Genomic DNA, 23,863 nt, shown 5'->3' with positions numbered 1-23,863 from the left:
TGAGCGGAGGATGGGCGTCAGGGGAACACGTGGAGGGTGTGGCTGCAGCATTATAAAGTCTTGTATAGGACATGTCACTAGTGTGGCCGCGAGGTTATGAAGACCCGTATCAGCGCTGACAGATCTTCTGCTAGATGACGGGTTTAATTGGAAGTTTGAAGAGTTAATAATGGGAGAAATCTGGTTCCTGGGAGACCGTTCCACATCAATAACCAATTGCAGGCGCGGCCTCGAGCTGGAATTAGAGCTGGGGACGGGTCCAGGACTGCGGGCTGAGGCTCCAATCACACATGAAGTTTTTGTGGCAGTTTGTTGTGCCAATGCCAAGAGTGGGTCCAAAAAGAAGGAAAAGTAGCAAAAAAAACCTGAATGTGTGATCCCGGCAAAAACCAGACCGAAAAGGGGGAGGGGGAGGGGGACGCCATAAAATCATAAAAGACCCACGACTCCTGAACAGTCGGCTGGCGCAGCGATGATGTGCCCGTAAACTGCCTGCGTGATCATCCCTGGCCTTCATGGTATACAGCGCAACACCGGTGAGGTTAGTGATTGGCTGCGGAGATCACATGGTACAAAGAGCGGCAGAGCACCGGAGGAGTTGTCTTTTATGACTCCGCCCTCTTGGCAAACCACAACCAACACTGGGATAGAGGGGAGCGCTGGGGTACTACACATTCTGAGGGAACTGCCGAGGAGGAGGATGAACCCCCAGGAAGGAACCGAGGAACTACTGAGGAACTGTGCCATTAACTCCGCAAGAGTCCTTAACCCCTCAATGACCAGGCCTTTTTGCGCGTTCATGACCGAGGATTATTCGCTTTTTTGCGGGACGAGTTGTATTTTTCAATTCCACCATTTTTGGATGCATATAATACATGGATTAACTTATTACCGTATGTGGGCTTCTTTTTTGCGGGGCAAGATGTACTTTACATCGGTACTATTTTAGGGTACATGGGACTTATGGATTAACTTATTTTTTTTTATTATGGGGTGGATGGGAGAAAAAAAAAAAGGGATTTTGATGGGTTTTGCGTTTTTTTTTTACCCCGTTCACCCGGCGGTTTAATTAATGTGTTAACTTTATCGTTCGAATCGTTACAAACGCGGTGATACCGTATTTGTGTATGTATTGTTTTGGTTTTTTTACACTTATTTTATTTTTACTTTATTCTTTTTATTTATTTTTCCAAAAACGTTAACAGTTTTTTTCTTTTCTCCCACTAGGGGGCTTTACTTTACAATCTTCTGATTGCCTCTGGCATGGCTTAATAGGCAGTAGATGAAGGCAGACCTGGGGGCCCCGACTGCCGTGGAAACCCATCGGTGTCCCGCGATCTAGTCTCGGGGCGCCGTTGGGGTGACAGAGGGAGCTCTCTCCCTCTGTCAAACACATTAGATGCCGCTGACGCTTTTGACATCGGCATCTAATGGGTTAAACTGCCAGAAATCAGAGAGCGCTTCGATTCCGTCAGTTGCAGCAGGAGCCTGGCTGTGTATAACTGCCGGGCTGCTGCCTCTGATCTTCTGGGTAGACCGGAAGTACCCACGAGATCAGAGCGACAGATATATCCGTCACTATGCGGGAACTGGCACCTGCTTGTGACGGGTATATCCGTCGCTAGTCATTAGGAGGTTAAGACTATGTAATAAGAGGTCATGGTCAACACTGTCACATGTCGTGAGAGATCTGGGAGTATTAGGATGGTGCATGTGCCCGTCTCGTGCCACGAGCATGTCATTTAATCCTCGTGTGACTGCAAATTTCCTGCTAGGTTTATTTGTAAAGCCGGGCTGGGATGGGTCATTGATACAATCACCTGATAGTCTGGTGTCTAGTGGGAGATCTACAGCCTTTTCTAGAACTTCCCCAGGAACACGTCTGTGGAGCCTCATAAGATCTGGCTCCATAGTGAACTTCAATATCTCACCATAACATCGCGACCCCTACAATAGCGGTCAGCCGAACGCTTGTTCATCCACCAGCTATTCCTCTCGACCGTCCCATACACATACATTTATGGTCCGGCCAATGGGTAGAAGGGAAGAAGCCGCTGCAAGATACCTCCGGCTGCAGCTCAAACAGAAGGATCGAGCAGGTTTCCCACGGCATCTGCTGAACGAGCATAGGCATAACATCGAATACACGTTATACATTCGGTAGGTCAATAGTCTAACGTGTACGGCCACTTTTACTGCTACATGTGAGATTTCCAATCCTGTGTGGAATACCACATTGCGAGTCTGACCCATGCCTGCGAGTCTGACCCCTGCCTGCGAGTCTGACCCATGCCTGCGAGTCTGACCCATGCCTGCGAGTCTGACCCATGCCTGCGAGTCTGACCCATGCCTGCGAGTCTGACCCATGCCTGCGAGTCTGACCCATGCCTGCGAGTGGACTGCTTGGAGAAGCCTTGGTCCTGCATAGTACCAAATAGCTCTTTTCCTAAATGTAAGAGACAATCATCTACCCAAGCATTGAAATTGTCAGGTATGATCCACCTTTGGTGTTCTAGTTAGGAGGGACGCTTCTGCAAATTCCTTGAGAAATGCTGATAGATTACCCGTGGGGTGGATAGATGAGAAATATTTCGATGCTTTGGACTGCAGAAATTTGAGCACCAAGGCATTCATAGAGGTCAATGTGGAACATTTGTATCTTTACACTGGATTAATAAAGATGTGTCCATGGCTCTCACAGAGCAGCACGGACTCATTTCTTCTTCTTGGTCTGGAATATTTTTCCCTTAGGCATGCATTCTAGTTTTCCGCAGCGGAAATACAATGCAAGTCTGCCACGTGTAATCGCACCCTTATATTCCAATCCTTCCTGAAGCCGCTACTTTATATTTCTAGAATATTTATATCACTTCACGGCTGATTGGGTTAAGAAAGGACAAGGCGGTGTTTTTTTTTGGTTTTTAGAAACACCCCCTTTTTGATGCTTTTAAAAAATCCCTAGAGATCTGGGCCCCGGATCCTTCACAGGCTTCGACAACGGGCTCTGCCAAAGGTCTACGCCAAGGCGCACATAACGTCTTTACGCCGGGCAGTGTCAGGACCTCGTATGCGGCACAGGACGAAATCACCAGCAGATGGACGGTGACGGGGTCAGGCCCTTATATGTGCCACGAGACTTTTGCTGGCGCCTAATGTGGCAGGTCGAGGAGGATCCGGGGCGGCCCCCGTGCGGAGAAGAGAAGGACGGTGGGTAAATGTTTTTTTCTTGTATGTACAATCTGGAGGGGGGCGGGGGGGCAGACACCCGGTCTGATCTGGAAGGGGAGGGTTTGTTGGGGCGCAGATCTGTATTGTTACACCCCTGGAAGAACATGCTGTAATATCAGATGGGTATGTAATAATTTGGGCATACAGGGGTGAGACGGCGGCTTTGTATTTGGACTCTTGTTTAGGTCACTGGAAATGTAAGTGAGAAAACCTTTATGTGAACAGATTTCAAAATAACGCAGCGCAAATGGAGTTCCCCTTTAAATTTAATTTCCCTTCTCACCTGCACCGCCGACGGCTCTGTCCATCTCGCAGATGTCGATGTAAAGCTCCTTCACCTTCTTAATGCGGAACAAGACATCGCGGTTGAGGATCTCGAAGCCTAAGACAGTGGGAAAACAGGTTGAGTGGGTGACGTGACATGGATCCCCCAGTCCCTGGCTCCGCTCCTCTCCTCTCACATCGCACCGGCTGGGGGTCTCACTTATCAAAAATAACACTGGAATTAAGATCTGCCACTTTCTAATATACTTCATGTTTACATTTTTCAAGGTGTCTGCTTGCAATCAGTGAATGGAAACGTTGCTGAAAACCCATACAGATGCAATACCTCTCACAGATGAGGGTTTGTTACAATTGTATCCAGTCTAGACTATCCCCTGTGAGCTAAACAGCCCGGACTCCAGACTTTTCGGCTAGATTCACACGAACGAGTGCAAACTCGGACATGAAGAATGGCAGCTTTTCACGTCCGAGCTGCCCCCGTGCGGGTCCAGTTTTCACGGATCCCCATAGATTTGAGTATCGAAGGATCCGTAGAAACGGAAGATAATAGGACATGTCTTATCGTTCAATGGAACCTTCACACGGTCTGTTGAAACAATGGCTGTGTGAACGGCCCCACTGAAATACATGCGTCCGTGTGACGACTACCGTTCTAACGGCCGTATTGTACATTCGTGTGAATCAGCCCTTACATTGTATTCACCTCACAGAAGCTTGTCTAGACTGGATACAACTGTAACAAACTCTCAGCTGTGAGAAGTATTAGGTCTGTGCATGTTTTCAGCCTCTGGCTATAAACAAAAACGTTGCCATTCACTGACAGTCAGCAGAGATTTTGGTGAGGAACTGAAACTTAATAGTACGGACCACCACATACTATTACAGCGCAGGTAGGGGTAAGCGGGGGGGGGGGGGGTAATATGATTATTTTAGGTTAGAATTCAGGTTTTGCGTTTTTAAAAAGTTCAAAAATTTACTACATAGCGAAATGGATAATCCAGAATAAATGGCACCGCCCATGTGCTGGATTATCAAATATTCTGGATTATCAGACATATAAAGAAAGAACCTTCAGGAAGACCAGGAGCCCAAAATATAATGTTCCCCCAGAATGTGCTGTGGTCTCTCCTCATCTTCTACATTCAGTCTCCGATTTTCTGGATCTCAATGTAAAATGATCAGTTCCAACCAATCAGCTGTTCCGGCTGCTGCAGTCTCTGCCCTTTTAAGGACCAGTGAACCGATGGGGAAATTGGGAGTAAACTGACCAGTGTGCGGCCGGCCGGCGGTCACCCACCAAATGCCTCAATCTACCAATCACGTGATATTAAGGGCAGTGTCAGGGGAGGACTCCTCATGAAGTGTCCCGGGGCAATGAGACCTGTGATATCTGGACTCTTTGGGGTCTCACCCATGGCCTCAAGCGCAGTGTGGATCTCCAGCATGACCTTCTTATACAGCGTTTTCTGCCAGTCCTCCAGCCGCCCCCACTCCTCAGCGGAGAAGCAGGCTGCCACGTCATGGAACGTCACCGACACCTGCAGAGGAGCAACAAAGATATGTGGACATGTTTATTAGTCTATCCAATACAAGGTGACAGGTCTCTTAAATGTGAAAATCTACTGAATCTAACAAGTCTATCGGAGGGCAGCGCGGGATAGAGGGGGAGGGTCTGAGCTCGGGGATATACAGCGGTTTATTATTTCATTGACTATTCTTTGCTCCCAGGACTCGGAGAAAGCCTGAGAGTCCTCCATGCCCCGCCCACACAGAGAAAGCCTGTGAGTCCTCCATGCCCCGCCCACACAGAGAAAGCCTGTGAGTCCTTCATGCCCCGCCCACACAGAGAAAGCATGTGAGAACTCCATGCCCCGCCCACACAGAGAAAGCCTGTGAGCCCTTCATGCCCCGCCCACAAAGAGAAAGCCTGTGAGTCCTGCTTCCCCAGCCCACTCATAGCGAAAGCCTGTGAGTCCTCCATGCCCCGCCCACACAGAGAAAGCCTGTGAGTCTTGCATCTTCCACCCACTCACAGTGACTGACAACTCTCCATTTATACAAACTGAGCAGGGCAGAAATCTCGCAGACTCCCCTGCTTGTTCAGTGTCTGAGCTCTGGTGATTGGTAATCTGGGAGGGGTCGTCTTTACACCAGTGATCATATGTAGGAGAATGTAACTGCCCCCCCCCCGCATTATAAGAGCTCAGCGAAGATGTTGGGAAGGACGTCTTTCCAAGACAAAACGTTTGCTGACTGTTTCCAATAACAACGATCATATAATTCAGGCTGTAACTCAGGATCAGTACAAGTGATTACAATGCAGATTCATTCTATAAACAGTTCGAGGGGCGACGATACCGCAGCTGGGAGAAGTTTTAATGGAGCGGCGGTCGAGCGCGACCAATAAATCGTAAACCAGCCGAATTCTGAAGAACGCTTTAGAGGTGACTGGAGTAGAAGACACAAACCTGTCTGATGGATTACATGGAAGGAGGCGTTTACTCACTGGGTAAGTGTGAACGGACATGTTGTCTTCAGGATGGACTATCGTCGTGTCGGCGGCGGCTCCTCAATAACCTGCGGGAGCGGAGCACAGATCAGCCGGACATTCACCACCTGGATGGGACAAGAAATTTGCAAAAAAAAACAAACAGAAATTTTTCTCGTAACTCACCAAAATTGGAAAAGGACTAGAAAAGCCGGCATGGTCTACAAGGAAACGTAGCCTAAGCCACATGTATGAACCCTCCAATGAAGGCCTCCGGGTACTCCTACTACAGAGCTTATCCAGGTCTTTGAATAATCTGCAGCATGGCAGGGGATGGAAGAAATATATAATCTGGAATTGACTCACCCCCTGATGTACCCACCGCACCAGCGCTGGAGCCACGTGATCCTCCGCTCTGGTCACGTGTCACTGCAGCCAATATCCCGCCTCAACCACCTGCATGTGACCGCTGCGCCGGAGAACGAGGCCTTAGTACGGATAGGGCGGGGGTACCTTATAGTTTATTATTATATACAACACCTGCCGCCGATTTCAGAAGTCCCCGAAAACCCCTTTAAGCCTTGCCAGAACTCGCAGTGAATTGTACCAGCGATCCAAAAACCACCTGCTCAAGCCCCCCGAAAAAACATATAAGAATCAATTAGACCCCACACACGCGACCGTAGATTTTATCCGTAAATATGGACCAGTTCATTTCTACGGCTGACCGGCACCTTCCCGGATAATTACAGGAAGGTGTCCGGGCTGAAGGAAGTTTCTGTAAAAAATAGGACATGTCCTATTTTTTTATTTTATGGACCGCGCCTCAATACTTTATAATGGGGGCACGGCCCGCAAATGCAGGTGAATGTCTGCGGCCGTCCATGGTCGGCCGTGCCCGTAATTACAGACCCTTCAGTCAGGTAATCTCGGACCTTTCCGTCAGGGGAACTCATGGGTTTCCATTGGCATCACCATTAATTGCAGTGGCAACGGATCCGGTGCAATTCGTTGGTCACCGTTGTGTAACGGTTCTGTCGTTTTGCCGGAATGATCAGTGCAGTCCACTACGGTATGGATTCCATCAAAACGACGGAACTCTTACACAACGGGGACAAATAGAAACCATTTTCACCGGATGCGTCACCATTGAAATCATGGTTTCCGCTTGTTTCAGTTTGGGTTCCGTTCATGGGTTCCCGACAGAAAGCTCCGACCGAACCCATGAACGAAGCCTTGTTTGGTAAAAGTAGTAAACAAAGTGCAATATATATATATAGGGGATGTGACATCATCTTACTAATTACATATACAAATTCATATAAACATCAGATCAATACAGGTGATCCCATAAACACAAACGTTAATTATTAAGCTAAGTTCACACTGGCGTTACTATACGTTCACCTCTCTACCGTCAGAGGAAGAGGGGATCTAAAGATTGAACGGAACGCAACGGTTCCGTTAGAATTACCATTTCAATGGTAATTCTTTTGTTTCAGTCAATTTGCGTTTCCGTTTTTTTGACGGAAGCAAAAGTGCAATCTGCAGAACATTTGTTTCCGTGAAGGAAAAAAAACGGAAACCTAGCGAACGGAGACAAAAGGAAAGCAACTGAAACAAAAGAATTACCATTGAAATCAATGGTAATTTTAACGGAACCGTTGCGTTCCGTTTAGTCTTTCGATCCCCTCTTCCTCCGACGGTAGAGAGGTGAACATGTACCAACGCTAGTGTCAAAGAAGCCGAAGATAACTCACTTACATAGACTCCGATAAAAATCCGGACTCCAAGCCAAATAGAGTTTAAATCTAGATACATCCAATCGGCGTCCAGCCATCTCCAAGGCCCAAGCGCGAACCACAAAATAGATCATGAAAGCGTTCACGTACCCCGGATACCATGATCACGTGACCCAAAGTGCCACGTCACTGCGTATTTGCATTATGAAGACATCCAGTCTCCATGACTACCGCCCGTATGTCATGGACGGGGACAGGGCACCTACCATTTATCCACATTTCAATATATACAATGCATTGGTAAAGTCTTCAGACCCTTTCACGTTTTTCCACATCATGACAAAGTGAAGACAGGATGTTAGTTCTTTGCTAATTTATTGAAAAGGAAAAACTAAAATCTCACATTGACACAAGTCTTCAGCCCCTTTACTCAGGACTTAGTTGAAGCCCCTCTGGAAGTGATAACGGCCACCGGTCTTCTTGGGTATGTGATGCCACTGTCACGGCGCGGGGTGTGGACCCACGGGGCCGTACCGTGTAGCCGGGTAGCAGCTGGCCAACAAGGTACAACACAAGGTCTATAGTTCAGAACGGGTACCTGAGGCAATGTAGACAGTAGCGGAAGCACGACTTGACTTTCTCAGTAGATACGATAGCACGGGATACAAGGTACAGGCCGCAGGAACGGGTAACACTGGGAACTAGGAAACACTGGGAGACCATTTGCAAGACAAACTTGGGTAAACAACAACACTCAGGCGAGGAACAAGTGGGCAGAGCCACTTTATAATAGTCCACCAGCCATTTGGGCTAATTATTGGTTGGTGACAGCTGGACGCGTACTGGCCCTTTAAGGCCGTGCGCGCGCCCTGCGGGAAACAGTCCGAGGACTCGGAAGTGAGTGCCAGGGTCTCCCTGGAGGAAGCGGACGCCGAGAAGACTGATGTCCATGGCCGTCAGAGGGTGAGTCAGAACGACGGCCCCCGGCCATAGACGTTACAGTATCCCCCCTCTTACGCCCCCTCCTCTTGGGGCCAGAGCAGGAGAGAAATTTCATTACGAGGACAGGGGCATCAATGTTCTCCTCTGGCTCCCAAGACCTCTCCTCTGGGACAAATCCCCTCCAATCCACCAGGTAAAACATCCTTCCTCTTACTTTCTTGCTGGCTAGGGTCTCCCTCACTTCGAAAATTCCGGATGAGCCGCCAGGAGCCACTGCGGAACTAGGCGTCCAGGAGTAGCGGTTCAGGAAGACGGGTTTCAGCAGGGAGTCATGGAAGGAGTTAGGGATCTTGAGGGTAGGAGGCAGCCGAAGCTTCTAGGACACAGGATTGATCTGCACCAGAATCTCGAAGGGTCCAAGGAACCTGGGAGCAAACTTGCAAGATGGTACCCTCAGCCGGATATTCCTCGAAGACAGCCAGACCTTAGTACCTCGAAGAAACTGGGGAGGTTCTCGCCTTCTAGTGTCTGCCTTTCTCTTCATGCGGTCAACCGCAGCAGAATAGAAAATTGGGTCTGCTGCCATATCTGCAGAAAGTCCCTGAAGGTGGAGCCGGCTGCAGGCACCTGGGACATAGTAGAGCCGGGCAGGGGTATTCGAGAATGTTGGCCGTAGACTATGAAGAACGGACTGGAGGTGGTGGACTCACTGGTATGGTTATGATAAGTGAACTCTGCCCATGGGAGCAGCTGCACCCAGTCATCATGTCGTCTGGAGACAAAGTGCCGCAGATAGTTCTCCATAATTTGGTTAATCTTCTCAACTTGTCCATTGGACTGAGAGTGGTAAGCTGAAGAGAAGTCCAACTTTACACCGAGTAGGCCACAGAGTGCTCTCCAGAACTTTGAGGTGAACTGGACCCCTCGATCCGAGACAATATGCAGAGGTAATCCGTGCAGACGGAAGATGTGTTGCATGAAGAGATCAGCCAGTCGGGAAGCAGAAGGCAGGCCAGTCAGGGGAACAAAATGAGCCATTTTAGAAAAAAGATCCAAAACCACCCAGATCACACTGCATCCCGCAGAGAGAGGCAGATCTGTGACAAACTCCATAGCAATATGCCGCCAGGGGACATCGGGCACAGGCAGTGGTTGGAGCATACCGGCTGGTCAGGAGTGGGCAACTTTGTTTGCTGCACACACCGTACAGGAAGAGACAAAGTCCATGATGTCTTTGGGCAGCGTCGGCCACCAGAACTGACGGGCAATTAGGTCTCGGTTCTTACGGGCACCCGCGTAACCTGCCAGTTTGCAACTGTGACCCTAGTGAAGGATTCTTCCTCGATCAGCCAGACGTACAAAAGTTCTTCCCGGAGGAATGTCTCTAACCTGCAGAGGGTTAACAGAGTAGATGCAGGTAGGATCGATAATATTCTGTGGGGACTCCAGTGTCCTCTGTCTCAAATGACCTAGACAAGGCATCGGCCCTCACATTCTTGTCGGTAGTGGAGTTCGAACCGGAACCGTGCAAAAAACAATGACCACCTGGCTTGACGAGGATTCAGCCGTTGAGCCGTCTGTAGGTAGGTCAGGTTCTTGTGGTCCGTGAAGACCAGGATAGGTTGAGCTGCGCCTTCCAGTAGATGTCTCCACTCCTGCAGGGCCAGCTTGATGGCCAGTAACTCCCGATCCCTAATCGAGTAGTTGCGCTCTGCTGGAGAAAACAGCTTGGAGTAGTAACCACATACCACCGTCTTGCCTTTCGAACCTCTCTGGAACAATAGTGCACCGGCACCAACAGAGCAGGTGTCCACCTCTAATAAAAACTGTAGGGACACATCAGGGTGATGAAGAATAGAAGCGGACGTGAAGGCCTTTTTTAAGGTTTTAAATGTGACTTCCGCCTCTGGAGTCCATACCTTGGCATTCATACCCTTCTTAGTGAGGGTGGAGATGGGGGGGCTGTCAGAGAAGAGAAGTTGGGAATGAACAGTCTGTAGAAGTTGGCGAATCCCAGGAAGCGTTGTATGGCCCTTAAGCCTTGGGGGACGTGGCCACTCCATGACAGCCTTGACCTTTTCAGGGTCCATCTTGAGACCCTGATCAGAGATGATATAGCCCAGGAAGGGTAGAGACTTGTCTGGGAACATGCACTTCTCTAACTTGGCGTAAAGATGATTCTCCCTTAATCGAAGCAACACCTGGCGGACATGGCCCTGATGAGTCACAAGATCTGTGGAAAAAATCAAGATATCATCGAGATACACCACAACACAGACATAGAGGAGGTCACGAAAAATGTAATTCACAAATTCTTAACACACTGCGGGAGCGTTACACAGGCCGAAGGGCATGACCAAATATTCGTAGTGTCCATCACGTGTGTTAAATGCAGTCTTCCACTCGTCTCCCTGACGGATCCGGATTAGATTGTAAGCCCCCTGCCGGTCTAGTTTTGAAAAAATTTTTGGCCCCGTATGCGATCAAAGAGTTACGAAATCAGCGCCAATGGGTACCTGTTCTTCACCGTGATCTGGTTGAGGCCTCGGTAGTCAATGCAGGGTCGAAGGGATCCATCCTTCTTTTTGACAAAGAAAAACCTGGCTCCAGCCGGGGATGAAGATTTTTGCATGCAGCCCCTCTCCAGATTCTCCTTAACCCCTTAAGGACGCAGCCTTGTTTTGGCCTTAAGGCTCAGAGCCCATTTTTCAAACCTGACATATTTCACTTTATGTGGTAATAACGTCGGAATGCTTAAACCTATCCAAGCGATTCTGAGATTGTTTTCTCGTGACACATTGGGCTTTATGTTAGTGGTAAAATTTGGACGATATATTCAGTTTTTATTGTTGAAAAATTGCAAAATTTAGGGAAAATTTATAAAAAATAGCATTTTTCAGAATTTAAATGCATCTGCTTGTAAAACAGACGGTTATACCACCCAAAATAGTTACTAGTTCACATTTCCCATATGTCTACTTTAGATTGGCATCGTTTTTTGAACATTATTTTATTTTTCTTGGACGTTACACGGCTTAGAACATAAACAGCAATTTCTCTTTTTTTTAAGAAAATTTCAAAAGCCTTTTTTTTAAGGTACCTGTTTAGTTCTGAAGTGGCTTTGTGGGGCCTATGTATTAGAAACCCTGATAAAACACCCCATTTTAAAAACTAGACCCCTCAAAGTATTCAAAACAGCATTTAGAAAGTTTTTTAACCCTTCAGGCATTTCACAGGAATTAAAGCAAAGTGGAGGTGAAATTTGCAATTTTCATTTTTCTTGCTGAATTTCAATTTTATTCAATTTTTTTTGTGTAACACGGAAGGTTTTACCAGAGAAATACTACTAAATATGTATTGTCCAGATTCTGCAGTTTTTAGAAATGTCCCACATGTGGCTCTACTGCGCTCGTGGACTAAAACACAAGCCCCAGAAGCAAAGAAGCACCTAGTGCATTTTAAGTCCTCTTTTTTATTAGAATATATTTTAGGCAGCATGCCAGGTTTGAAGAGGTGTTGAGGTGTCAAAACAGTAGGAATCCCCCAATAGTGACCCCATTTTGGAAACTACACCCCTCACGGAATTAATTTATGGTTGTTGTTATCATTTTGACCGCACAGTTTTTTCACAGCACCTATTTGAATTGGGCTGTGAAATTAAAAAAATGAAATTTTTTCCAATAAGATGTAATTTATGATCAAAATTTCCTATTTTCACAGGGAACAAAATACCCCATTTTGTTGCCCAATTTGTCCTTAGTGCGGCAGTACCCCATTTGTGGTGATAAACTGCCGTTTGGGCCCATGGGAGGGCTCAGAAGGAAAGGACCACCATTTGGCCTACTGGGGATTTTTTGGTGCAAAGTCATGTATGCAGTAGCCCCTGAGGTACCAGTACAATTGAAACCCCCAAGAAGTGACCCCGTTTTAAAAACTACACCCTTGAGGCATTCATCTAGAGGTGTAGTGAGCATTTTGACCGGAGACCTACACCCCATAAACTGTAATGTGGGTTCTCACGGGTACGTCAATACCCTACATGTGGCTGTTATCAGCTGCCTGGACACACTGCAGGGCTCAGAGGGGAAAGACGAGGGGGGATAAGCTGTGCGGAGTTCATCAGGGTAAGAAAAACTGGGGTAGATTAAAAATCATGGGATGTATGATAAATTTTGAAGCACTCTTTCATACGGAGCCTTAGTTTTTCGGGACACGTGTCACATTGATATATTGTGTCCTCCCTTATCCTCCTCTTATAGCAGACTTTGTACCTCTTTTGACTTTTTTCTTTCTTGCCAGTTTGGGGAACTTCTCCTGGAAAGTGTTACCCTGGTACGATGCGTGTGGGCTCGCTTCCAGAAGAACTGGGTGCCCCCCCTTCTTGGTCCATAAAAATTAGTTTCTTGATAATCACCTCTTGAAATTCCAGGAAAGTTCCCGTCTGGCCTGTACATCGATGTAGCACGTACACATTGTACAATGCCATCTGTATGATGTGCCCGGCCAGCTTCTTATACCACACCGCATGGCGCTTCAGGGCTTGATCTGACAAGTCCACCCGTCCCATGTACCTATAGTAGTCCAGGATGCAGTCTGGTTTGGGGGTCCCTGTACTGGTACCTCGTACAGGTACATGGGTACTGATGTGGCATCTCTCTTGTCCTTGTACTTGACACACAATATGTTGCTGCTAGATTGTGCCTTTCTCTCACCCCTTCTGAGCGTTTGCCCTGCAGAGTCTTAGGGAGGCCTCTCAGGTTTCTTCTAGCAGTGCCGCATGCCGCAGGACTTCTGGGAGTGAGGCACTTGAAGAGTGGGACGCTGGTATAAAAATTATCCAGGTAGAGGTGGTGACCCTGGTCCAGCAGTGGGTGCACCAAATCCCACACAATTTTTGCATTAACTCCCAGTAAGGGAGGGCATTCTGGCGGCTGAATACTTGTGTCCTTCCCTTCATATATCCTAAACCTGTAGGTATACCCTGATGCAGTCTCGCAGCTTATACATCTTCACGCCATACCTTTCCCTCTTACTCGACAGGTACTCGCGGAATTGAACCCTCCCTTTAAAATGTACCAGGGACTCATCAATAGAAATACACTTCTCGGGGGTGTATGCTGGGAAAACCGGGCACTGAAACGGTCTAATAGGGGTCTCCGTTTATACAAACGGTAAAAACTGGGGTAATCTCGGGGTGGGCACGGCTCATTATCAGTATAATGGAAGAAGCGAAGTATTGCCTCATTTATTTATTTTTTTAGGTTCCAGTTCAGTTCTGAAGTTGCTTTGAGGGGCCCATATATTAGAAACCCCTATCAAACACCCCATTTTAGAAACTAGACCCCTCAAAGTATTCACAACAGCATGTAGAAAGTTTATGATCCCTTTAGGTGTTTCACAGAAATTTAGAGCAAAGTAGAGGTGAAATGTAAATTTTTTTTTTTTGTCAGAAAATCCTTTTTATACCATTTTTTTTATAACACAAAAGGATTTATCAGAGAAACACAACTTAATACGTATTGCCCAGATTCTGCAGTTTAGAGAAATATCCCACATGTGGCCCTAGTGCGGTAATGGACTGAAGCACCGGCCTCCGAAGCAAAGGAGCTCCTAGTGGATTTTGAGGCCTCTTTTTTATTAGGCACCATGTCCGGTTTGAAGAGGTCTTGGGGTGCCAAAACATTGGAAACCCCCCAAAAGTGACCCCAATTTGGAAACTAGACCCCTTGAGGAATCCATTGCAGTTTTCTTGGGGTGCATGCGGCTTTTTGATCAGTTTTTATTCTATTTTTAGGTGGCGTGGTGACTAAAAAACAGCAATTCTACTATAGTTTTTTATTCTTTTTTTTACAGCATTCACCGTGCACTATAAATGACATATTCACTTTATTCTGCGGGGCGATACGATTACGGCGATACCAGATGTTTATAGTTTTTTATGTCTTATGGCGTTTGCACAATAAAATACGTTTTGTAAACAATCATTCACTTTTTGTGTTACCTTATTCTAAGAGCCAGAACGTTTTTATTTTTCAATCAATAAAGTCGTGCGAGGACTTATTTTTTGCGTAACGAACTGTAGTTTCCATCAGGACCATTTTTCGGTACATGCGACTTTTTGATCTCTTTTTATTCCATTTTTTGGGAGGTGAAGTGACCAAACAATTGTGATTGTGGTTCGGTTTATTATTATTTTATTTTACGGCGTTCATCGTGCGGGATAAATAATGAAATAATTTTGTAGTTCAGGCCGTTACGGACGCGGCGATACCAATTATGTATAGTTTATTTGTTTATTTATTTATTTTTATTAATAATAAAGGACTGATAAGGGAAAAAGGGGGACTTTTACTTTTATTACTTTTAAATCTTTTATTTTCTTATTTTTACACATCTTTTTTTAACTTTTTTTTAACTTTATTACTTTGTCCCACTAGGGGACTTGAGGGCAGGAGGCCCTGATCGCTATTCTAATACACTGCACTACATACGTAGTGCAGGGTATTAGAGCTGTCAGCTACTCACTGACAGCAAGCATAGTGGGTCCTGACTTCGTCAGGACCCACTAGGCTTCCGTCTATGGCATAGCCGGACGCCATTGTTTGGTGTCCATTTGCCATAGTCACCATCGCCGGCCGCTATCGTGTAGCAGGCCGGCGATGGCGGATTAACCCCTAAGAAGCCGCGATCGCTATTAAACACGGCTTTTTAGGGGTTAATCAGCGGGGACACAGCGATCGGTCCCCGCTGTAGGAGCTGTGACAGCTGCTGTACGAGACAGCAGCTGTCACAGCTCCTGTATGTGTCGGGAGGATGGCCGAAACGGCCGTTACTCCCGAGACGTACTATTCCGTCATGGAGCGCGAACAGGGCGCTTACCATGACGTAATAGTACGTCAATGAGCGTTAAGGGGTTAATGTAGGCCGACATAGACTGGGTCTCCGGCAAGGTGAGAGGGTATACTCTACCGCGATGAGGGGACGAATCAGGAACCAAGTCGATAGCACAAATCGTATGCCCGATGTGGTGGCAATGTTTCTGCTTCTGCTTCCTTCCTGTTGAAGACATCAGCGAACTGAGAGTAACAAGGAGGCAACCCTGTCAATGACTGATGCGGAGAAGGCTGGGACGGATGGACATGCACCAGACAGCGGTCGAGACATTTGGGACCCCACTGGAGAAACTCCGGACTTCCAATCCAGGACTGGAGCATGAAGACGGAGCCAAGGCAAACCCAGCAGCACGGGGTTGACGGCCTTGGACAGGACATACAGGGAGATGAGTTCGGAATGAAGAGCTCCCACTTGGAGTCTCAATGGCTTGGTCACAGACAATACTGGGTCAGGCAAAGGCAGTCAATCTACCGTGGCAACGATCTCTCCAGCAGAACAGTGGGCAACTAAATAAAGATCAACAAGGTCTTGGCAGATGAAATTGGCTGCGGAGCCAGAGTCCAGGTAGGCAGAGACTGGATGAGGTCTCTCGCCAGCGACGATGGTCACGGGAATGAACAATTTGGAAGAGAGTTCTCTATTAAAACGCCGTAGCGCCCAGGGTTGTCTCTCCAGCCAATCCCAGGCGTTGGGGTTTCTTTGGCCTCTGGGAACACAGACGCATGACATGGCCAGCGAGGCCGCAATATACAGAGTCCAGAGGTGCGCCTGCGCTGTTTTTCTTGATCGGACAGTTTAAGCCGATCCACCTGCATCGGAACCTCGGGCGCAGCTGAAGAACAAGGCAAGAGGGGTTGCTGGAAGTTGGACACCAGTCTAGGAAGCCGTTTTTCCTGAAGAATCTCTCGGGATCTCTCTCTGAGCCTTATGTCCACACGGGTAGCCAGTAGAATCAGATCATCCAGGGCAGCTGGGAGATCTCGAGCAGCCAGTTCGTCCTTGATCTCGGGCGATAGGCCATGCCAGAAGGATACTACCTAGGCCTCATTGTTCCAGGACAATTCTCCTGCCAGAGTCCAGTACTGGATGGTGTATTCGCCCACGGAGGCGTCCTCATGAGGCAGGTTAAAGATAGCAGTGGCTGCCGACGAGGCTCGTCCAGGCTCCTCAAATACGGAACCGCACAAACCCCTGGAAGTCGCGGTCCCTGTTGTTCCCAGATTGGATTCGCCCACGCCAGGCCCTTGCCGGCAAGTAGAGATATAATGAAGGCGATCCTGGCTCCGTCCGAAGGAAATGCTCGGCGTGCAGAGTGAAATGGATATGGCATTAATTAAGTAAGCCCCTGCACGAACTTGCGTCTCCATGGAACCGAGGTGGTAATGGCCGCGAGAACCGAGGGTCCGAAGTGGGACTGCCAGGAGGTGTAGAAGGATGGTCGATCGGAGGAGCTTGAATAGGAGCAGTGGATTAATTAGCTAGCGCCCCTAGCTGCTGTGCCATGGAGTCTGCTGCCAAGAGGAGTTGATCCTGTCGTGCTTGCAGATCCTGCAGGTCCGCCTGCATGGCTTAGGAGGATGACAGGCCTGGCCTGAGCGTACTGTCACGGTGCGGGGTGTGGACCCACTGGGCCGTACCGCGTAGCGGGGTAGCAGCTGGCCAACACTTTCTCAGTAGATACGATAGCACGGGATACAGGGTACAGGCAGCAGGAACGGGAAACACTGGGAGAGCATTTGCAAGACAAACTTAGGTAAACAACAACGCTCAGGCGAGGAACAAGTGGGCAGAGCCCCTAATTATAGTCAATTAGCGATAATTCCTGCATCAACTCTCCAAAACAAGACCAGGAGTCTCACCAAGGAACTGTCATCATTAAGACGATCCCAATAAAGTCATATCACATTATTAAAATCTCCCACGTTCGAACCTCTGGCATCGCATTGACCCAGGACGTCACCTCTCTAATAACCTGGGAGTGTACGGAGGAGAAATATGTACCACAGGTGGATCCAATCAAGGTGTAGAAACAAGTCAAGGACAATCTAGAGACACGGGAGGCCCCAGAGCTAAATTTCAAGTGTCATAGCAAAGGGTCTGAATATTTATGTCCACGCGGAATAGGAGTTTTTCATTTTTTAAACATTTGCAGAAATTTCGAACATTTTGTTTTCACTTTGTCATTATGGGGCAGAACGATGGGGAAACTGGATTTAATTTTATTATAGCGCAAGACCTGAACATAACAAAATGTGAAAATAGTGAAAGGGTCTGAAGACTTTCCGAATGCACCGGAACCGGCTCCAACTCCTCATCAGGTGCGGACCTTTATACAGGGTGGTGCATCTCTATATTACAGTATCAGTCACGTGAAATTATCTTCTACCGATATGAGTTTATGGATTAGAGGATTATCGTTTTGCCCGGGATCGGTTTAAATTGTGCCAATATATGACGGCTCGAAGCCGGTGCAGATTTGACTTTCTGACTGAGAGCAGAAAATGTGGAAAGTTTATAAAGATGCGACTCCATGTTCTTTACCTCGGCTGCTGCGCCTTTCCTCGGTCTGCAGAACAATTTATTAGGTTTCGTCTTTATTTCCACCTGAAGTCCGCCGCCAGATACGAGGTCAGAGGGTCCCGCCGCCAGATACAAGATCAGAGGGTCCCGCCGCCAGATACGAGATCAGAGGGTCCCGCCGCCAGATACGAGGTCAGAGGGTCCCGCCGCCAGATACCAGGTCAGAGGGTCCCGCCGCCAGATACCAGGTCAGAGGGTCCCGCCGCCAGATACCAGGTCAGAGGGTCCCGCCGCCAGATACCAGGTCAGAGGGTCCCGCCGCCAGATACCAGGTCAGAGGGTCCCGCCGTCAGATACCAGGTCAGAGGGTCCCGCCGTCAGATACCAGGTCAGAGGGTCCCGCCGTCAGATACCAGGTCAGAGGGTCCCGCCGTCAGATACCAGGTCAGAGGGTCCCGCCGTCAGATACCAGGTCAGAGGGTCCCGCCGTCAGATACCAGGTCAGAGGGTCCCGCCGTCAGATACCAGGTCAGAGGGTCCCGCCGTCAGATACCAGGTCAGAGGGTCCCGCCGTCAGATACCAGGTCAGAGGGTCCCGCCGCCAGATACCAGGTCAGAGGGTCCCGCCGCCAGATACCAGGTCAGAGGGTCCCGCCGCCAGATACCAGGTCAGAGGGTCCCGCCGTCAGATACCAGGTCAGAGGGTCCCGCCGTCAGATACCAGGTCAGAGGGTCCCGCCGTCAGATACCAGGTCAGAGGGTCCCGCCGCCAGATACCAGGTCAGAGGGTCCCGCCGTCAGATACCAGGTCAGAGGGTCCCGCCGTCAGATACCAGGTCAGAGGGTCCCGCCGTCAGATACCAGGTCAGAGGGTCCCGCCGCCAGATACCAGGTCAGAGGGTCCCGCCGCCAGATACCAGGTCAGAGGGTCCCGCCGTCAGATACCAGGTCAGAGGGTCCCGCCGTCAGATACCAGGTCAGAGGGTCCCGCCGTCAGATACCAGGTCAGAGGGTCCCGCCGCCAGATACCAGGTCAGAGGGTCCCGCCGTCAGATACCAGGTCAGAGGGTCCCGCCGTCAGATACCAGGTCAGAGGGTCCCGCCGTCAGATACCAGGTCAGAGGGTCCCGCCACCAGACACCAGGTCAGAGGGTCCCGCCACCAGACACCAGGTCAGAGGGTCCCGCCGCCAGACACCAGGTCAGAGGGTCCCGCCGCCAGACACCAGGTCAGAGGGTCCCGCCGCCAGACACCAGGTCAGAGGGTCCCGCCGCCAGACACCAGGTCAGAGGGTCCCGCCGCCAGATACCAGGTCAGAGGGTCCCGCCGCCAGACACCAGGTCAGAGGGTCCCGCCGCCAGATACCAGGTCAGAGGGTCCCGCCGCCAGACACCAGGTCAGAGGGTCCCGCCGCCAGATACCAGGTCAGAGGGTCCCGCCGCCAGACACCAGGTCAGAGGGTCCCGCCGCCAGACACCAGGTCAGAGGGTCCCGCCGCCAGACACCAGGTCAGAGGGTCCCGCCGCCAGATACGATGTCTACGGGCAGCTTTGGCGCATTATATGGGTTCCCCTTACGTTAATATTTGGGAGCCCCGTGATCACCGTCTCTCCACAATTGGGGCTGAGAACATTTTGCGGTGTCGCCCTCTGCGCTGGCGATGACTTTTGGCGGCGTGTGACGATGTTATACCACGTAAATTAATTTCTTCATTTCTTAGTTATTGATGTGAAACCGGGAGATCTCCATGACGACGCCTCGATGCCCCCGTTACACAGCGTCGCCTACGGCAATAGTCGCGGGACAGCAGCCATATTGGAACACCCGATACCAAATCGATCAGAATGGGGTCTGTGTGCGTTACACCATCCTGTGGGTGGAGCTACGTATTACCATGGCAACCGCCTCACCTGACAGCAGCGTTATATACATTTATGTAGCACCAACAAGATGAGGAACAGAATATATATAAATAATGAGGGAACGGCACACACAATACACAGGTAAACCTATAGACACACGTATATATGCTCAGTATACACATGGACAGCGCTATAGGGAGGGACGGGTGACGTCATCCATGTACACAACACACATGATGCGGGTGACAAGTGCACAGGGCGCGGATGGATGAGCTCGGGTTTTCTGTACCTGGCTCGCAGATCACACGCCTGCACTCATAGCGGCTTCTGTTCCGCCAGGAGAGATGATTGCGGCCGGCTGATCCGTCAGATCTCTTCAATCGGTTCTCCGTACAATGGGCGCCGCCATGACAGAGACACCGCGCATGCGCAACGCTTCACCGTTGAAACCACGTCACGCCGCGCGCTCCGGGGCCACGCCCACTAATGTTAACCACAGCAGTTGTCTCGGAGGTCTCCTGTGATTGGTCAGACGGTCTGTAACCTCGAATAACATTAGTGGGACCGAATTTAGAGCGCAAGCGCAGAAGGTACGGCCCCAAAGTGAGATCCTCAGAGAGAAAAGCGCGGGCTACACCAAAACCACTCCACCTGCTCCGTGTCACCCCTCACCGAAACCACTCCACCTGCTCCGCGTCACCCCTCACCGAAACCACTCCACCTGCTCCATATCACCCCTCACCGAAACCACTCCACCTGCTCCGTGTCACCCCTCACCGAAACCACTCCACCTGCTCCGTGTCACCCCTCGCCGAATCCACTCCGCCTGCTCCGTATCACCCCTCACCGAAACCGCTCCACCTGCTCCGTATCACCTCTCACCGAAACCGCTCCACCTGCTCCGTGTCACCCCTCACCGAAACCACTCCACCTGCTCCGTATCACCCCTCACTGAAACCACTCCACCTGCTCCGTATCACCCCTCACCGAAACCACTCCACCTGCTCCGTGTCACCCCTCACCGAAACCACTCCACCTGCTCCGTGTCACCCCTCGCCGAATCCACTCCGCCTGCTCCGTATCACCCCTCACCGAAACCGCTCCACCTGCTCCGTATCACCTCTCACCGAAACCGCTCCACCTGCTCCGTGTCACCCCTCACCGAAACCACTCCACCTGCTCCGTATCACCCCTCACTGAAACCACTCCACCTGCTCCGTGTCACCCCTCACCGAAACCACTCCACCTGCTCCGTGTCACCCCTCTCCGAAACCACTCCACCTGCTCCGTATCACCCCTCACCGACACCGCTCCACCTGCTCCGTATCACCTCTCACCGAAACCGCTCCACCTGCTCCGTGTCACCCCTCACCGAAACCACTCCACCTGCTCCGTGTCACCCCTCACCGAAACCACTCCACCTGCTCCGTGTCACCCCTCACCGAAACCACTCCACCTGCTCCGTGTCACCCCTCACCGACACCGCTCCACCTGCTCCGTATCACCCCTCACCGAAACCACTCCACCTGCTCCGTGTCACCCCTCACCGAAACCACTCCACCTGCTCCGTGTCACCCCTCACCGAAACCACTCCACCTGCTCCGTGTCACCCCTCACCGAAACCACTCCACCTGCTCCGTATCACCCCTCACCGAAACCACTCCACCTGCTCCGTGTCACCCCTCACCGAAACCACTCCACCTGCTCCGTGTCACCCCTCACCGAAACCTCTCAACCTGCTCCGTGTCACCCCTCACCGAAACCACTCCACCTGCTCCGTATCACCCCTCACCGAAACCGCTCCACCTGCTCCGTGTCACCCCTCTCCGAAACCGCTCCACCTGCTCCGTGTCACCCCTCTCCGAAACCGCTCCACCTGCTCCGTGTCACCCCTCACCGAAAACCGCTCCACCTGCTCCGTATCACCCCTCACCGAAACCCGCTCCACCTGCTCCGTATCACCCCTCACCGAAACCACTCCACCTGCTCCGTATCACCCCTCACCGAAACCTCTCCACCTGCTCCGTATCACCCCCTCACCGAAACCGCTCCACCTGCTCCGTATCACCCCTCACCGAAACCGCTCCACCTGCTCCGTATCACCCCTCACCGAAAACGCTCCACCTGCTCCGTATCACCCCTCACCGAAACCACTCCACCTGCTCCGTATCACCCCTCACCGACACCGCTCCACCTGCTCCGTATCACCTCTCACCGAAACCACTCCACCTGCTCCGTATCACCCCTCACCGACACCACTCCACCTGCTCCGTATCACCCCTCACCGAAACCGCTCCACCTGCCCCGTATCACCCCTCACCGAAACCACTCCACCTGCCCCGTATCACCCCTCACCGAAACCACTCCACCTGCCCCGTATCACCCCTCACCGAAACCACTCCACCTGCTTCGTATCACCCCTCACCGAAACCACTCCACCTGCTCCGTATCACCACTCACCGAAACCACTCCACCTGCTCCGTATCACCCCTCACCGAACCCACTCCACCTGCTCCGTATCACCCCTCGCCGACACCACTCCACCTGCTCCGTATCACCCCTCACAGAAACCACTCCACCTGCTCCGTATCACCCCTCACCGAAACCACTCCACCTGCTCCGTATCACCCCTCACCGAAACCACTCCACCTGCTCCGCCTCACCGACACCACTCCACCTGCTCCGCGTCACCCCTCACCGAAACCACTCCACCTGCTCCGCGTCACCCCTCACTGAAAGCACTCCACCTGCTCCGTATCACCCCTCGCCGACACCACTCCACCTGCTCCGTATTACCCCTCGCCGAAACCACTCCACCTGCTCCGTATCACCCCTCGCCGAAACCACTCCACCTGGTCCGTATCACGCCTCCCCGAAACCACTCCACCTGCTCCGTATCACCCCTCACCGAAACCACTCCACCTGCTCCGTGTCACCTCTCACCGAATCCACTCCACCTGCTCCGTATCACCCCTCACCGAAACCACTCCACCTGCTCCGCATCACCCCTCACCGAATCCACTCCGCCTGCTCCGCGTCACCCCTCACCGAAACCACTCCGCCTGCTCCGTGTCACCCCTCACCGAAACCACTCCACCTGCTCCGTATCACCCCTCACCGAATCCACTCCACCTGCTCAGTATCACCCCTCACCGAAACCACTCCACCTGCTCCGTATCACCCCTCGCCGAACCCACTCCACCTGCTCCGTATCACCCCTCGCCGAAACCGCTCCACCTGCTCCGTATCACCCCTCACCGAAACCGCTCCACCTGCTCCGTGTCACCCCTCTCCGAAACCGCTCCACCTGCTCCGTGTCACCCCTCACCGAAAACCACTCCACCTGCTCCGTATCACCCCTCACCGAAACCACTCCACCTGCTCCGTATCACCCCTCACCGAAACCACTCCACCTGCTCCGTATCACCCCTCACCGAAACCTCTCCACCTGCTCCGTATCACCCCCTCACCGAAACCGCTCCACCTGCTCCGTATCACCCCTCACCGAAACCGCTCCACCTGCTCCGTATCACCCCTCACCGAAACCGCTCCACCTGCTCCGTATCACCCCTCACCGAAACCACTCCACCTGCTCCGTATCACCCCTCACCGACACCGCTCCACCTGCTCCGTATCACCTCTCACCGAAACCGCTCCACCTGCTCCGTATCACCCCTCACCGACACCACTCCACCTGCTCCGTATCACCCCTCACCGACACCGCTCCACCTGCTCCGTATCACCCCTCACCGAAACCGCTCCACCTGCCCCGTATCACCCCTCACCGAAACCACTCCACCTGCCCCGTATCACCCCTCACCGAAACCACTCCACCTGCTTCGTATCACCCCTCACCGAAACCACTCCACCTGCTTCGTATCACCCCTCACCGAAACCACTCC

At 50.9% G+C, this 23,863-nt stretch overlaps 1 protein-coding gene across 4 annotated transcripts in view; it reads right to left on the bottom strand.

Annotated features, from left to right (window-relative positions):
- LOC142759003 (uncharacterized) overlaps positions 1 to 20,432 on the bottom strand; it is a 66,361-nt gene extending 45,929 nt beyond the window's left edge. The window contains exons 1-4 of one of the 4 annotated variants that reach the window (XM_075860785.1): positions 20,251 to 20,432; positions 6,020 to 6,129; positions 4,925 to 5,051; positions 3,512 to 3,610 (exon numbers count right to left, since the gene is read on the bottom strand). In XM_075860785.1, coding sequence (XP_075716900.1) covers positions 3,512 to 3,610; positions 4,925 to 5,051; positions 6,020 to 6,040 — 247 coding nt within the window. In that variant the 5' untranslated portion in view covers positions 6,041 to 6,129; positions 20,251 to 20,432. The remainder of the gene's footprint in view (positions 1 to 3,511; positions 3,611 to 4,924; positions 5,052 to 6,019; positions 6,130 to 20,250) is intronic. The other 3 variants (XM_075860786.1, XM_075860788.1, XM_075860787.1) reach the window with 3 other exon arrangements.
- Positions 20,433 to 23,863: the final 3,431 nt, after the last annotated feature.

The sequence above is a fragment of the Rhinoderma darwinii genome, chromosome 4, assembly GCF_050947455.1.
Source record: "Rhinoderma darwinii isolate aRhiDar2 chromosome 4, aRhiDar2.hap1, whole genome shotgun sequence".
Taxonomy (NCBI): domain Eukaryota; kingdom Metazoa; phylum Chordata; class Amphibia; order Anura; family Rhinodermatidae; genus Rhinoderma; species Rhinoderma darwinii.
This window is presented reverse-complemented; position numbering and strand designations above follow the sequence as displayed.